Source organism: Amphibalanus amphitrite, unplaced genomic scaffold (genome assembly GCF_019059575.1).
Source record: "Amphibalanus amphitrite isolate SeventyFive unplaced genomic scaffold, NRLGWU_Aamphi_draft 000749F_arrow, whole genome shotgun sequence".
NCBI lineage: Eukaryota > Metazoa > Arthropoda > Thecostraca > Balanomorpha > Balanidae > Amphibalanus > Amphibalanus amphitrite.
Window position 1 is genome coordinate 136,696 of NW_024882243.1, and position 16,883 is coordinate 153,578.

General features: G+C 48.6%; 2 protein-coding genes across 2 annotated transcripts in view; both read left to right on the plus strand.

The window, feature by feature from the left end:
• The first annotated feature begins 453 nt into the window (after positions 1 to 453).
• On the plus strand, positions 454 to 6,455 carry LOC122365565 (methyltransferase-like protein 7B). The gene is made up of 5 exons (XM_043336878.1): positions 454 to 474; positions 1,109 to 1,486; positions 3,590 to 3,865; positions 4,807 to 4,941; positions 5,841 to 6,455. Exons 2-5 carry the CDS (start codon positions 1,190 to 1,192, stop codon positions 5,961 to 5,963), a joined length of 831 nt encoding a protein of 276 aa, XP_043192813.1. The 5' UTR covers positions 454 to 474; positions 1,109 to 1,189; the 3' UTR covers positions 5,964 to 6,455.
• Positions 6,456 to 9,029: 2,574 nt separating this feature from the next.
• The window catches only part of LOC122365576 (leucine-rich repeat neuronal protein 1-like), a 35,343-nt gene continuing 27,489 nt past the window's right edge, over positions 9,030 to 16,883 (plus strand). The window contains exon 1 of the mRNA XM_043336907.1: positions 9,030 to 9,035. Coding sequence (XP_043192842.1) covers positions 9,030 to 9,035 — 6 coding nt within the window. The remainder of the gene's footprint in view (positions 9,036 to 16,883) is intronic.

The window sequence follows — 16,883 nt, forward strand, 5'->3', positions numbered from 1 at the left end:
ACGGACAACCTGAAATTCGATTCGTACGATAAGTGACTGGTGATGCGCCACTCACTCACTGTGACGCCGCATTTTCATCTTGCCACATCCATTGCTGGGCCTGAGTACGCCCAAGGCCCTAGTACGCCCCTGTCATGCTCTACTGCGCTGTGTGCGCCTTAGCGTCGCCGTCACCGTCAGTACCTTGCCCCCAGACAGGTGATGCGTCAGCTCGTAGTCGTACGGTATGCTAACGGCGCCCCACGGAATCGCGGCGTCTGAGCGGTCGATAGCGGCGTCACGCGGGCGGTACGAGGCCGGCCGGACCCGGTGCGGTGGCCAGCACGGGGCCCAGCCGGCCAGAGACGGTGCGCTGGGCCCGCCGCTGATCGAGGGCCGTCTCACGGCCGCCGAGTACACAACTCCGTACAGGGGCGTGAGTGCGCCGCCGCTGACTCGTGTGAGCGGCCCGGCCGGCGCGAGGCGGTGTTTCAAGTAAGTATAGCATTGCCCCATCACACGCAGCCAGCGAGCTGACTTCCAGGGGTGGGGTTAACGGTAAAGGACTTAAACCGGGCTGCCTGACCACAACGGTCAACAAACCAACGGCGATTTATCCCAAACACTGTTGACCGTACCCGTGTAGTGTATGTACATAGTCTCATATTTGCTAAGTGCCGGTGTGTGCTGGCTGACTGCTGCGATAGGCGTTATCACAAGTGTATTCGCGGTCATTGGGGCGACGTAAGAAAAGAAGAAAACAACTGGCCCCAAGAACTTTGAATTATCAGTTAGCATGCATCTTTTCCTTGATCTGTATATAATTTACCATTAATTGCTAGAGAAAATTGCATTTAAAATCTTCCATCTATGTTTTTTTTTCATCGTTTGCACAATATGTTCTTTTTTAAAATAGAAACACTAATTAGAAATAGTTCCCGCATCATCAAGAACAATAGGGAAGGCTTGAAGTGAATACAATAATCTTAACGGTGTTGTAATCTATGTGAAGACACTTCTAAAATTGCCTGTAGAAATATTGAAGGCAAAAGTTCAACTTTTTCACAAGACGGATGTCTATAAACCTATTCAACGTGTGACAACTCAGCCGGTATTTCGTCGCCTACAGCCCAGCTTTCCCTAGTGACCGATAGAGGCGCTGCTATCGATGTCCGCCCGTGCCGCCTAACGGTGTGCTGTGTGCCGCAAGATGCTGCTGGACGCGCTGGGCTGGGCCTGCTGGCTGCTGGGCTGGTCGGTCTGGCTGCTGGGCTGGCCGGCCAGCCTGCTGGGCTGGGGCCTGCTGGCGGTGATGGCAGCGCGCGCGGCGCTGGGCCCCGAGACGGCCGGCAGTCTGCACGATCGCCTAATGGCCTGGGTGTTCAGCCGGTTCTTGGAACAGCAAGAGGCCCACCTGGGACCTCTCAAGGCCGACCTGTTCAGACCGATGGCGCAGATGAAGTCGGCCCAGCCAGAGCTGACAGACGGCGCCATCAACATTCTGGAGGTGAGGGAGCTGCCACGGAGCTGCAGCCGGTATACGGCGGTGAGCACCCGAACGATAGTGCCTGCCGAGAGAGGTTAACTCTGGAGGGTTGGCTGAGAGGCTTGACTCGACAGTCGACACCGTAGATTGCCCCGATTGCCACATCTCCTCTCAATGTAGCCTGTGTGTTTGCTGTGAGCCCAGAACGGTCATTGGGGCCAACGGCATCGCTTACCTACCTATGTAGGCAACGGGAGTCGAACCCGGAACTTGTTAATGGGCGAGATGGCAATAAATTTACTTACCTACTAAAATTGGAAGATGTTTGATACCTAACAGTGAGAGGTAGGTTATAGGTACCTAGGTAGGTATGTGCTGCGATTTGAGCCTCAAATTTGGATAAGATGTGAATAGTTTTGTGCAATATCGAAACTACGTAAGTTCAATTTATGTTCAGTTGAGCAGAATGAAATAAACTAAACGTACCTAAATTACCCCGCGCCGGGCCGGGGGGGTGTTTGAACACCCCCCTTGCGGTTTTTCGCAGATATCTCAAAAACGGCGGCGCGGAGCGCCGCCGTTTTTGGCACACCTGTTCGTGCATCTTTTCCGCACATGTTGTGAAAAGTTCAGACCCAGGTCACCTTAGGTCAGGTCACCAGGTCACGCCAAGTGACCTCACCTCAGAAAAAAATAAGAATGTTCGTCATAGCTACACCGACTGAACGATTGCCTTGAAACTTTCAGCGATTGATAAGAGCAACACTATCTATAAAATGTAGATCTCGGAATTTTGATATCGTTGACCTAAGGTCAGGTCAATTTTGCGGCCTCTCCATTTTAAGTCAATGGGAGAAAATTGAAAAGCGCCTGTTTTGCACGAACGCTATTCTAGACACTCTCAAACATCGAGATGTAGGTAAAATAGACACACTGAACCAGAAAATGGCAACTGTGACCCCTCGTTATGTCCCCGAGGTCATCTCAGGTCACGAACAGAATCTAACAGTTTTTTGATGATAACTTCTGATAGAGGCGTGCTAGAGCGCTGAAAACGCCTTAGATGTGTTCGGCTCGACGTTGCGGATCGACTGATATGCAACATGACCTTTTCCGGTCAGGTCATGACCTTGACCTGAGGTCAAATTTTCAAGTTGACCTTTCAAGGTCAAATTATAGTTCATTCGACGCGTCTCGACGAGAGGAACACGATGCTGGCAAAAGTAATGTCATAGCTCTTTTGAGTCAAAAGTTATTGCCGAAAAAACGTTTTTCGTAAAAACGGCTATTTTTGGAGTTTTTGCCTTCTGGAGGCTAAACCGTTGACCTGAGGTCAAATCTGAGAACATTACTCAGAAAGGTCTGTTAAAGGGCTATCGAATGCGCTTTTTTGCGGCGCTGTAGCTCTATCGGTTCCCGAGATAGCCGTTGGCAGTTTCCAAAATGTTGAAATAGTGAACATTTGACCTTTGGTGACCTCTGGTGACCTGACCTTTGACCTGACCCAAAAATGACCGAAGTGTTTTCGTCCTTATTTTGGACGTTCTTTCGATTGCCCTTTACCGCGTGTCGCTACGTGGCCCAGGAGCCGAGTTAGAAGGGGGGGGGGTGTTCAAACACCCCCCGCGGCCCGGGGCGGAATTTCAGAGCACCGGCCCGGCGCGGGTTACGTCCAGGAACCAAAGGGCAGGCGGCCCATGGGCAGCGTGGGGTGACGGGAGATCATGGGTGGCTGGGGGCGGTCACGTGTTTTATGAGTTTTAGATGTGACTGCGTAATGATCCAATACGCCTAATGAATGGCAGTTGGAACGGACCCGTGGCCCATTCAAAGCGGTCTGATTGCTTCCATCACGACGAATAAAACGCTTTGAACCACCTCCCGGACGAGTTTTAGGCCCTTCAATGCGAACAGTTCGGAGACGGCTGGCACGTAATCTCACGTCGCTACGATATTTTTGGAGTTATCCTCGGCTTCTTCACCCCAATTGCTGGTTCGTAACGCTAAAATGTTGGTTCGGAGAGCTCAGATCGGTGCATAACTGATTGTCGTCCTGTGCCTGCACTAACCCCGTAGATACCTACTGGCTATCACCTTTGCCTTTGACATCGTTTCTGTCTTCAGGTGGGCGTCGGCTGCGGCACCAACCTGCCCTACTACCCGGCCGGCTCTCAGCTGACCTGCGTTGACCCCAACCCGCACTTCCGCGCCTACTTCCGTTCGGCGTGCGCGGCTCGCGCGGCGCACCTCTCGCAGGAGGTGCGCTTTGTCGTCGGCTGCGGCGAGCAGATGGCCGATGTAGCCGACGCGTCCGTTGACGCCGTGGTGGTGACGCTGGTGCTCTGCAGCGTGCGTGACGTCACCCAGGTGGTGCGGGAAGTGCACCGCGTGCTACGGCCGGTACGTAACTGCGAACTGTGTGCTCCAGTGTGAAACGGTAACAGATTGGTTATGCTTATGCTTTTGGTTCGGTAGAGTTGTATTGTAATGTGTTAGAATGATTCTCACTTTTAAAGACTTAAATGAACCAGTTGTTACTCTCAAGCAAGTCCAGAGTCCAGACTCTAGCGCAACGTATGTAATTGCGTGCAATGTGCATCGTATGCTTATCGTAAGTTCAGGGACCACAATCGCTCGCATGGTGCCTCGCCCGGTGCCATTTTTATCCGTTGTTCTTCCTTCCCATTGGAGTGCGTCACTTAATTAACTTTAAGACTTGTTGAAGAGAAGTTTTGACGCTGACATTGCAGCGCCAGCGTTTTGTTGTCACCTGTGTCGGACTCGGTGTGGCAGTGATTTTGTCGGTATCCTGAAGAGTAGAACTCAACAAATCGTAAAATGTCTATCGTTTGTTAGGGTTAACGGCAATAACTTCAGTTTTCTTTGTTAGATAGTCATTACTCCTCGGCCAAAGCATCCACTACCAGGTCATGGTTTGATTTTTTTTTTATAAATTTAGTCCGAACCTTTTGATAGGAAGGATTCACAAGGACAGAGCCACCGCTAAGCGAAGCTTGTTGCGGCGACCCTACCCTCTACCCTCCGATCGCGCAATTCCAGTTCTATGGCAGAATTTAGAGTCCAAAGTTTAACGTGCGCACATAGCCGCGCACGGCCGGTCCCCTCACTGACTTCGCCTGGCTACGGCCTGCCACCAACCGCAACCATACCTGTCAGGAGGCCCATAAATGTCAAGCGCCCGTCGCGCTTCGAACCCGGACTGTTATAACCGGGAACGCGTGCTCTCACCACGCGGAGTCCAACGCTCTTACCAACTGAGCTACGGGACCGGCTTGAATAATGAGCACGGCGTGAAATATCATATCCCGACCCTTCCTCAGGGTGGCAAGTTTTTCTACCTGGAGCACATCGCCCGTGAGGAGGGCTCCGCGGTGCGTCGGCTGCAGAACGTACTGACCAACAGCGGCATGTGGCCCTGTCTGCTGCAGTGCTGGCTGAACCGCGACCCTCGGCCGGTGAGAAGGCGGGACGGACGGGAGTCGGGAGGGGACGGACGGGAGTCGGGAGGGGACGGACGGGAGTCGGGAGGGGACGGACGGGAGTCGGGAGGGGACGGACGGGACGGGACGGGACTGGGACAGGACGGGACTGGAACAGGACGGGACTGGGACAGGACGGGACTGGGACAGGACGGGGCACGGACGGGACTGGGACAGGACGGGGCACGGACAGGAAGGTACTGGGACAGGACGGGGCACGGACGGGACACGGGTGGGACAGAACAGGACGGGACTGGGACAGGATGGGACTGGACAGGACGGGGCACGGACGGGACACGACACGGGTGGGACACGGACAGGAGGTATGGCTTATGTATTTATTTCTGGGCATATCTGCTTTGTTTATCTTATAGATTATAGTACTACAGTGGAGTTGATGCCTTCTTCTAGAGAACGTAGACGGTAATTTATCACGTCCAGTACTCAGTGCTCACCTCACGCCGACCGCTGCAGACAGTACCGCCTGTCATGTCTGAGTGTGCTGTGTGAGAGCAGTGTGCTGCCTCGCCGGGCCAATACGCCGGCGCCGCGCCGCGCCGGACCGGACTGGACGGGCCCGCCGGGCCGCCTCTCATGCATTATGCGGCACCAATCAGTGCAGGGAGGCCAGATGACGGCGGAGGGGCCGGCAGCCCGATGAAACCAATATGGCCGGACGGCCGGTCGCCAGCGGCCACTTCGGCGGCAACTGTGCCATGCATGCATGTTTGAGCGCCCGGCGGGGGGAAGGTACGACCCGTCCGCCGCCCGGCGCCTCTGCCAACGGAACGGTAGCGGACATGGCGCTGTCCAGTACCGCCCGTGTCGGACCGTTGTCCACTGAGGCTGACCTGCGCCCGTTCTCCTACCGGCAGGTTATCGAGAGCGGCCTGTTCCAGTCTGTGGACCAGCAGCTGAGGCCCATCGTCAAAAAACTAAAGCCCTGGGACATGACCAACCTAACGAATCAATGTCTTGTCGGTGTGGCCACAAAGTGATTGGGGTGGGTCATGGTGCAGGTCTCAGACCTCCCTGAACCGGTCTATCGGGTTGAACTCTGGGAGACGGCTTCGGGTCATATACATAGGGTGGCGGGGCATTCCAATGAACCGAATGTTCTACCTGACTGACGTGTTAAATGTTGCAAGGCATGTTTTTGGGTGAGCCATTTGAACCAGCAATTTTTTTTTGTATTTTGCTGGCATGCTCTTCTTGTCAAACGCTGCTGACGCCTTGTCGGTCACTTGTGCCGCCGGTGAGTTTTAGATTCACGTGTCAAAGCATCGACATTTGAAATGACATTCCATAGCGTATTTCGCTGCTCCATTCCATAGCGTGTGATGAATATTGTACCTACCGAGTAATTGCATTTCGTAGCAAGCTGCCGTATAATTTGGTTGTGATAGCCCACACGGCGTGAAAAATGTCGCTTCATTCCATGTGATGTGATTTTATTGGGTACCTGAATCGAATAAAAGTTAAATGAGCTCTACTTTCTTTTCACCATACCTAATTACTATTCAAACTCATAACTCGGATAGACAGGTGACTCAAGTGAAAAAGTGAAATTGTTGAGTAGCGCACATCAAAACCGCATCCGCCACTGTCTACACATCGTTACCAACTCTAACTAGTTAGAACAATTAAATGATATCAAAATGCAATATATTTATCACAGGTACCTAAATGCAGGTAAATGCGCATGGTTATTATTATTGAAATTAGGTGATACCTAAGTGGCAAGTAGGTACCGCTCTCGCGAGATTAAGCGGTAGGGTTTGCACTTTAACCCTCGAGCCGCTGGGGGGGGGGGGCATAAAGTTGCCCCCCCTTTACGTTTTGTGGAAAATCTCCGAAACCTGATGAGCTACGAACGTGAAACTTGGCATAGCTTCAAATGAATACCTAGGCAATGTTTGGAGAAAGTTTGGTGGTTGTAGCACCAAAGATGACGTCACAGTGACGTCATAACATTTTGTCGTTTTCCGATATGGACCGTTTCTTATGACGCTGAGCATAAAACTCAACTGTAAATGAACTAGACAGCACCTGCTGTCATCCTAAAACATCTAAGCACACTTCCATCTAGTTCCTGACCAATAATCGGCTTTTTATATTCGGTCCCATACATCTGATGTATCGTGAGGAAACTGAGAGTCGCAAATCTATAATTTTACTTATGACGTCACTGTGACGTCATTTCAAATGGGATCGACACCAAATTTCGACACAACCTCGGCTAGGTATTCAGAAAGACGTGTGCAAAGTTTTGCTTCTCTATCTCTTCGCGTTGCGACGATATCGTCGCGGAAGTAAAGGGGGGGCAACTGTATGCCCCCCCCCAGCGGCCGGCGGGTGGCGCGGAGGCCCAGCGGCCGCCGGGTTAACATTTCCGGTTATATCTCAGAAACTAATAGATCAACGATGAAGCCATTTTGCACGATCATGGCCGGCTTGTGAACCAACAAGTCGATCGCATCTTCAACGTTTAAGACGACGAAGATATAGTCTGAAGTACACTAAATTTTCTATAGGTGCAAAACCTACCGCTGAGACCCGCGAGACCTGCACCTTTTGGAACTATGCTTGAGTTCGGAGTTCCGAGGAGCAGAAAGCCGTGCATGGGGAGCAGCCGTAGCCAGTTGAAGTTAGTTTTGTGAGACGAACCGTGTCCGGTTTTGAAGGTTACCTACAATAAACTTTGTCGTCCTTATTATCCCGATACCCCGAGTAGGCATTGCCGTATCGAACGGTAGAGGTTAGGCTACGGCCCGGCCTGCACATAATAAACTGCTTAATATAAATCATGGCCTCAACTTAAAGCTCACCTTGAACGTAGATGCTGTAGGTATGTCTATAAATACAATATAGTTCCACATTTACGGGTCCATCCAAAACATTCTTATGTCTTCTTTCCTTTTCCCGTGGGCGTTTTAACATCAGTGCAATGTCATCGCTCGATGACAGATGATCCTCTAGGAAATCTCTTATTGACGCTCGATTCCAAGCGAAAATACAAACTGATACCCTCTATTCGGATGAACATTCAGCCTTAATGCCTCAATGTCGTCTCTATTGCGAGCGCTACAGCTGAATATCCGCGAGGAAATCTCCGGCGACACTTTGAACCAGCCATCAAAATCCTCACCGATCTCTCGTTTTATTTCCACTGCAGATTCCCAGGATTCCATCTCCACGCATCTGCCTGTGGTCCTGCAGTGAAAAGAAGCGCTGGGGCTTCATCACGGTCTGTGTGCCTGTCTCTTCCTATTTTCGTCACTGTCTCATGCCTTGTATATCTATGTATATAACTGTACTATCTGATGCGAGCATGCGTCCATATTCGTTTCTACTTAGAACAGGGCTGAGGGTCGGCCCAGTAATTGCCGGGTTACTGAATTGGAACGACGTTGACACTTTTTCATTTTGCATGTGGCGCTTGCAGTGGGGATAACATGGGGAATGGGGATAGCATCAAATGTAGTTGAGTTCACGATCTAAAAAAGAAGAACTCGCTCGCTCGTTAGTTACCTACCTCCCTGCCTTCCCCTGTCCGTCAGTAGGTATAGCACAAAAAGCTTCTGTCTCCGTCTTTGTCTCACTCCTACAGCCTACCTCCCTCTCCGTTTCCGCCTTTTCCAAACCACACCTCTCTCTCTTTCTCTCTCTCTCTCTCTCTCTCGCTCTCTCTCTCTCTCTCTCTCTCTCTCTCTCTCTCTCTCTCTCTCTCTCTCTCTCTCTCTCTCTCTCTCTCTTCCACTCTCTCTCTCTCTCCCACTCTCCCTCCCTCTCCCTCTCTCTCTCTGCCTCCCCCTCCCTCTCCCTCTCTCTCTCCCTACCCCTCTCCCCCTCTCTCTCCCTCCCTCTCCCGGCCCGTCGGCTGAGCGGCACGCGTCTCGTCGCGCCGGTGCCGTCGCCGGTCGGTCTGTCCGACGGCCGACCACCCCCAGTCGGATGCTGCCGCTCCCGTGGTCTGGCGGTGGCGGCGCTGCCCGGACCCGTCATCCCAGGACCCTCCCCAGCCGCCGGCCGACCCCCAGCCCTCGGATAGACTGGCTGCCGCAATGACGGTGAGTGGCCTGAGGTTTTGAGATATTTGGTAGCTCATGGTGTGTGCGACGGGTACTCGGCTCGTGAACAGGTAGTCAAGTGTGGTAGTGTTTCCTTTTAAAGTGAACACTGTTTTGTGGTTTTGCAATGTTGAGCGCCCGTACCTATTTGCCAATTGCTCAAAACATTTTTTTAGATCATTCGGTATAGCTAATCATAATACGTTTACCAAGCTAAATAACGGATGACACTCGAATTGAAAATGAATTCTTACAGCCAAGAGGTATAGCAACATATTACCAATTCGGAAATATTTTACTCGGATGTCAACATTTTAGACAATATGATTGACCCGTGCCAGGAAGGTGGTTGGTCCGATTGTAGCACGTCGTCTCGTAAAAAATCAAAATTCCATTTTTGCTTTAATCCGAACCGATAGCTTTGTAACGCCATTAATTTTAAATGTTATTTTTGTCTGAAGCGTTGTCCTCTGGTAATGTGAAAGTTTCTCCCTAATATCATGTTTTGTGAGCAAAACATCTAGAACATGATGTCTATCTTACGTCATTTTCGGCCACAGTGTCACAGTCTTTGACTCGTCTTCAGATCATCATCCGAAGATTTAATATGGAAATGGCAATTGGCAACTGCAAGTTTAATGGCGATGTCGTTATTACGTTAAAGATATTGAGGGAAGGAGACAAGGGGCCGTCTTGACCCCCCTCCCCTTACGGGGCACGGACACAACGGTGGACATGAGCTGTCTTTTGGCTATAAACAATAAACATAAGACAAGTAACTAGCTTAACCCGCGCCCTGCTGGGGGTCCTGGATTTCCACGCCCTGCTGGGGGGGGGGGGGGGTGTTTGAACACCCCCCTTGTAACTCGGCTCCTGGGCCACGTAGCGATACGCGGAAGGCGGCGTTCGAAAGAGCGTAAAAAATAATGACGAAATCACTTCGGTCAATTTTTTGGTCAGGTCAAAGGTCAGGTCATCAGAGGTCATTGAAGGCAAAATTTCGCCGATTTCCAGGTCGAATGTCGAAAATTTCCAAGAAGCCAACGCATAACTCGGGAACCAATAGAGCTACAGCGCCGCGGAAAAGCGCATTCGATAGCCCTATTAACGCCCTTTCTGAGTAATTCTCTCAGATTTGACCTAACGTCAACGGTTTTGCCTGCAGGGGGCAAAAACTGCAAAAATAGCCGATTTTTTCGAAAACAGTTTTTCTGCAATAACTTTTGACCCAAGCCTTGTACGAGCTTAATTTTACCGGCATCGTGTTCCTCTCGTCAAGACGCATCGAATGAACTATAACTTGACCTTGAAAGGTCAACTTGAAAATTTGACCTCAGGTCAAGGTCATGACCTGACCGGGAAGGGTCATGTTGCATATCAGTCGATCCGTATCGTCGAGCTGAACACATCTAAGGCGTTTTCATCGCTCTAGCATGCCTCTATCAAAAGGTATTTGCGAAAAACTGTTAGATACCATTCGTGACCTAAGATGACCTCAGGGCATAAACAAGGGTCACGGACACCATTTTCAAGTTCAGTGTGTCTAAACCACTTGTAATTCGGTGTTTGGGAGTGTTTATAATGTCTTTCATCCAAAAGAGGCGCATTTCAATTTTCTCCCATTGACTTATAATGGGGAGGTCGCAAAATTGACCTGACCTTAGGTCATCGATATCAAAATTCTGAGATAAACATTTTGTACATGCTATTGCTCTTAGCAATCGCTGAAAGTTTCAAAGCGATCGGTCACTCGGTGTAGCTATGACAGACATTGAAAGTTTTTATGAGGTGAGGTCACTTCAAGTGACCTGGTGACCTGACCTTGAATGACCTTGGTCTGAAATTTTCACAACATGTGTATAATTGATGTATGATAAGGTGTACTAAAAAACGGCGGCGCGGAGCGCCGCCGTTTTTAAGATATTCGCGAAAAACCACAAGGGGGGGGGGGTGTTCAAACACCCCCCAGATGGGCCCAATCTGGGCCCCCCCCAGATTGGGCCCAGGGCCCAATCTCACCAAGTGCGGTAAACTCAATTTGGGGTAAAATACCAAACTACCCCACTCCGTAACTACAAAAATACTGTCCCAAAATTAAGTTTACATAACTTGGTGAGATTGGGCCAAGTGCCCAACCTCACCAAGCTAGTTTAACTAATTTCGGGGTAGTATTTTTGTAGTTGTGGAGTGGGGTAGTTTGGTATTTTACCCCAAATTCAGTTTACCGCACTTGGTGAGATTGGGCCCTGCAGGGCGCGGGTTAACATGATAACACAGTCGATTATTTCTGGTTCCTGGCGGCATTTTTATAAACTATTCCCTCGCACCAATGCTACGCTTAGAATGATACCTAGGTTATGCACCTATTTCCTAATAATTAATCTTTTAATAGTGCAATGCAATCTACATTTACCATGCATGGTGATCCATATTTATCCCGCACCGTAGACAGTGTTTACAATTGCTTCACGTGCAAAGATAGAAAATTATCAGGTGTCGTGTAACTGATTTGTTAAACGTCTAGACGATTAACAAACTTTTAAACGCTTGGTTAAACGTCTAGTAAACATTTCATCTAGTCTGCAATATATCATATTTTTTTATACAAAATGTATTTTTTACTTTTAAGCGCCCGGAAGATATCGCTGGTACGGGATGAAATTATCAAACCGCTCGTAGGTAGAAAAAATCTGTTAAATGTCGAGCCGATAGGCGAGACGTTTAAAAGATTTGTTGAAGTACCTACTCGTGGTTTAATGTATAGTGCACCTACAGCGTGAAATAAATAATCCAGAATTGGAGGATCAAAAGCATGCGATATGGCGATAGCATGCTTTTGCATCCCGAAATTCCCATTGGTGGGTCGCTGAAAAAAAGTTCGGCTGAACCTGTTTGTCAGTGAGTATGTGAGTATGTGAGTGAGTTTGTTCAAGCTTTTTTGGACCTGGAGTCAAAATGGGTGGACCGATCGGGACGAAAGTGGGACCGTTTGATTCGTCTCCGGCGAGGTAAACTTTTGGTGCTGGCCTCGGTTCGCCCGGTGCTTCGTGGCACATGCTATTCCGCTTCAAAGTTTCGGTGACACGAAATTTTTTGTCAAGGCTACAGGTCAACCCGAGGTCACCGGCAAAGCCATACTGGCGGGACACATCGGTAACACCTTGAACCAGTTTCCAGGGGGTCACCGTCTGCGAGGGGTGCAGGCTGCACGTGCTGGGGTCGGAAAACCGTTTTGACGTGAGGTCCTCTGGCTCAAAGAAATTTTAAGCTATCAACCTCAAAATCGGTTCAATGGTAGTCCCAGGCAAGGCCTCCAAAATAATGCACATTTGTGACATTTGGTTGAGCTAAACTCTGTGGTGCATGAGCTATGCACGTGCAAGCCGATTGCACCCCTTCGTACGTTGCCACGCCTGCAGGGTAAACGGCAGCTCTAACTGGTTCAAAACTTGCAGGTCATAAGAAGAATACATTTGATCACGACATTCCGGCGAGATAATTTATCTGTTGCATTGGAGTTCGACAGGGGCATTAAATTTCGACTACAGGGTCGAATAGAGACGACATGCTGCATAGTGCATTCGACCTCATTATTTCGTTTTAGACGGTAATCATTATCATTAGAAAAAAGCAAAACGCTTTCTTTTTAATGAAGCCATTGGGCTATGGATCCTCCAATTCTGGCCCAAGGCAACGCACGAGCGCTGCCGGCATCTAGTTTTATAAGCGTATGCTTATACGCCTGCCTGAGTCTAACATGAAATATGCTAGTCATATAGGAAATATCAACATTCCGTACACGTTTAAAGGTAGTGTGCCACCTTTGAAAGATTTCCCATTTTATTTTTCCTAGGATAAGAAGCTTCTGTTTTTACCTAATATCGCAAAAAAAAATCAAAAATGGGTCTGGAATAGTGCCTTTTTTGCCTAAAAGTTTATCGGTTTTTCGATATGTTTAACAACTGTAGTGGGCAGGCCTGCAAACAGGCGTCGGCAACAATCGCGAATGCGGCGCACATGTGACAATAAGCAAAGGTCATTATAGAGTTACGACGTACGGGAATGAGTTATCAGCTGTCTAATCGTAGACAGCACAATGTCGAGCCGTAAACTGTAAGCCTGTATTGGTATTGTTTCTTTTATTTGGCTGTCGAACATTATTTATGGTTTGAAATATGATTTTATGTAAAATAATTGATATGAAAAGCCGTCTCTTAAGTTATGACCCCATTTCACCACACGCAAGTGGCAGAAATGACAATGATCAGCTAACGCATTTTTCTTGGCCGAAGTCAGAGCGCGCGGCCCGACGCACCACCACCGCACCACAAAGTATGAGCAGAAGCCGCGCCCAAAGCCAGGGCCCCGGTAACGTGGGGTAGCCGAGTCGGGGCAGCGTGCGCTGACCCATGCCAGGGCCGCAGCTTTGGGCGCGGTCTACCGCATCCCCGCGGGCAGCCCCGGGCTATCACATGACACCGGGAGGACGCGCGGCCCCGGCTTGGGTCAGCGCGCACGCTGCCCCGACTCGGCTACCTCACGTTACCGGGGCCCTGGCTTTGGGCGCGGTCTACCGCACCACCTAACAGGCGTGTTCGAAACCGCAGGAGATGATGATGAACGGGTTTATCGAAACTTGATTGGATGAGCATATCGGTAATAGCGATTTCAGTGTGTGCATTTATTGTTCATAGTGGTGTGAAATGTGGTTGGGGTACGACCGACAACCCGTCGGGGCGAATTTCGCACTGGGGTACTCAAAATTTGAAGAATTTAAGACGTTTCCATGAGTTTTGAAGGTATGGATAAGTTCTAAAAATCCGGTTCTCCTTATCTGGGCCATTAACTCCATACGGTCCAGGAAAGCTGGCACACTACCTTTAAGAATGGAGTTGCAATGCAATCGGCAGGCGACATGCTTGTCTCTTATCAGAAGCCGAGTCTCTGCAAAGACATAAATCTTAAACATCGGACGAATCGCTCGCATCGTTTGTTGGGTATTCAACAAAGACAAATTAATGCGAGATCCTCTTAGACTAATGGCTCCATCTCAGCAGCTTTGGTAATTGATGATGCCAAAAGCACATTAGCAAAATGTCATGCCTTTCTTATAAATGACAGCTGATAAGATATGCTTTATCGAAAGCCAAGCCAAGCAAAGATGATTTATTTTCCCCATTTTCATTTCATGCATATCTCATTAAGGTATGATGTATGCTGTACTTTGAAAAAATAAAATGCGTGCTATGCTTGAGAAGGTATCATGATCGTTTAATCAAAGCCTACTAAACAAAAACAACTGCAAGATTGCATCCTTTAAAGTGACCATCCCACCTTAACATTAGTTTTGAGTTGAGATAGCCAAAATGGGGTCCCTGGCTTGCACTTACCGGTTTGAACACTCACAAGATCGAGAAATGCCTCAAATCGAAAATATCTAATTTCAAAGTTGCAGCACTTGGATTCAGAAGGGGCTAATGCAATCTGAATGTGTGACGTCAGCGCAGATCTAACGATTTTAAATCTTTTACTTAAACGCTTGGTAGCACGCGGTGGTATATGCTGCTTTGCGCGCAACAAGTGCCGCACTTTCAAATAAAGTCGTATATGGAACAGCGGAGATTCCAAAAAGTAAACAAAAGTAGAAGTCAAATATCTTGAAAACCGGTGAATATTTTTCGATGAAATTTCGTAGATATTCGTTTTCGCCCTTTCTGAACAGAGCGACATCACTTTCATGCCAATTCATTAACTTTTTTGAAGGTGGGAGGGTCCCTGTAATGCAGTGGCAGGTGGAAAAAGGTGTGGTGATATGCTTTGCCCAAAATGAAGAAACGACGTCCTCGCAATCACCGAAATAGCTTGTCAAATTTGAGTCGCCAAGAAAGGATGCTTCATAAAGGCTCATCGCACTATTTGTTGCATCCCTAATGTTGTAGCATGGATAAAAATAGCATTGAGTGCCTGGATCCCTGATCATATTATACAAAGATGTGCAGCTGTTAGACAAAACGTCCCGAGCCTTTGTAAAGATGCCAAGTGCCAACTATAGACGAGCCTGTCGGTTAGCATACGTCACTTTGCAGCTTGCAAGACTGTGAGAGAGATGATAAGCCACAGTGATCTGTATCCAGCGCTAGTCTAGAGGTCGGAGGATCTGTGAGCTATGAACTACTGGATGTGACTGACACCAACAGCACACACTCGCTTCTGCATATCCCCGTCTGTCTTACTCAGTCGATATCTTCATCGAAACGCTGTCATAGTTCATGATGTTAACGTGTTTAGTCGCGTCGTGATCCCAACTCAATTTATGACCAATATTCATCAATTGCCACTCGCTAATCATTACGTTTTATATTTCATTATCGATCAGCTTCTTGAACGACGACCGGCTTATTCACCCGGCCTTCGACAAGTCAAAAGTTTGAAGATCAGGCTGTGGGCCTACAAGTCTTCAGGAATTGATGAGCAATGCAAACACGTATGTATGCGAATAATGTATGCGAATCAGGATGGTTGCTGGTATCATCAGTCATTTCACTCACTATTTGGCAATCTTGGTACCTGCATTCCGATCGCGTAATATGGTAAATACTTCATTGAAATATAAGAGTAAGACACCGTAATTATGATCATTTGCAAATACGGTCGACAATAATGCTGTAGTTTTCCTCTGTGTTCAGCCACTTAGTGAGTTCTACTCATCGGTTTCACAACAAAAGTCAGAAGAATGCAGTTTCTCAAGGGTATGGCAGTTTCTCAAGGGTATTAGGAGCACCCATCAGTACAAAGAAACCCTAAAATAGTCTAACATTTTACTCTGCAACCGATGTAGGCATCCCACATTCTACCATTCGCTGAATCACGTCCGATTCTATTGCCGGCCAAAGGCGATATTAGCGTTGGAATTTGCCCAATCTCCGTTCGGAGAGTGAAGCCCGTGTCGCTGGCCTTAGTCCGCTGATCCAATAAGTACCGGGTTTAGAGGGGACTTTGAACGTCCGTGCTATCTAGGAAACCGTCGATGGCTAACGTTTTAAAGTTTCGTCTTTTCATCAGACATCAATCTACTTCTAAAAGATTGGTTTACGACATAGCCTTGCTTATTTGCGCATTTTACTGTAACTACCTATTGGCAATCAGAAGATCAGATCGCGACAGATCAAAGCCGTTTTATGGTAAATAGGTCTACTCATTGACATGAAATCGAAAAGATGTTACAATAAGAAAATGTAAAAAATCGATAAGTACGCACACGGATGCTGATTTTGTCAACGCTACACTATAGTTAACGAGTGAGATGGGAAATTTAGCTTTAGTAAAAGTAAATGAATATGGCTGGAAGTCGAGAATCTCTCATCTCTGCTGCCTACCGTGTTTTGCACCCAGAGTCTCCAATAAGCTAATGCGTTGAGCCGGCGGGCAGACGGCGCGTTTTGATAGGTGCGGCTGAGATGGCTGAATTTGTCGATAGTCGGTCGTCCCGGTGGCGCCGTCTGGACCGCTCTGAATGTCAGAGTGGATCGATCTGCCGGCACCCAGTACCGGTCCAGAGGCCACGACCGTCCGCCGGCCACAGCGCGCCAAACAAACCGCACCCGCTGCATGGTGTTTGACCACGGGCCCACGGCACCCATGGCGCCAACGGTTTCCTGATGACCAGCAATGACTGGAAATCGCCGGTTAAAAAATGTAGCGGAGTTGCAAAGCCCTGAAGTCGCACTACGATTGTTTATTTGTCATGTTGAAACATTCTTTTTAAAGAAATTCAAACTGATATAAGCGAATATTTTTAATAAATCGTCCGAAGTGTTGTGCCTGGTGTCAGCACTGCGATCACACGCT

Coding starts and splice junctions, on each gene's coding strand:
- LOC122365565 (XM_043336878.1), top strand. CDS start 1,190: ATGCTGCTGGACGCGCTGGGCTGGGCCTGCTGGCTGCTGGGCTGGTCG. Junction 1,487..3,589: donor GCGCCATCAACATTCTGGAG/GTGAGGGAGCTG, acceptor TTCTGTCTTCAG/GTGGGCGTCGGCTGCGGCAC. Junction 3,866..4,806: donor TGCACCGCGTGCTACGGCCG/GTACGTAACTGC, acceptor ACCCTTCCTCAG/GGTGGCAAGTTTTTCTACCT.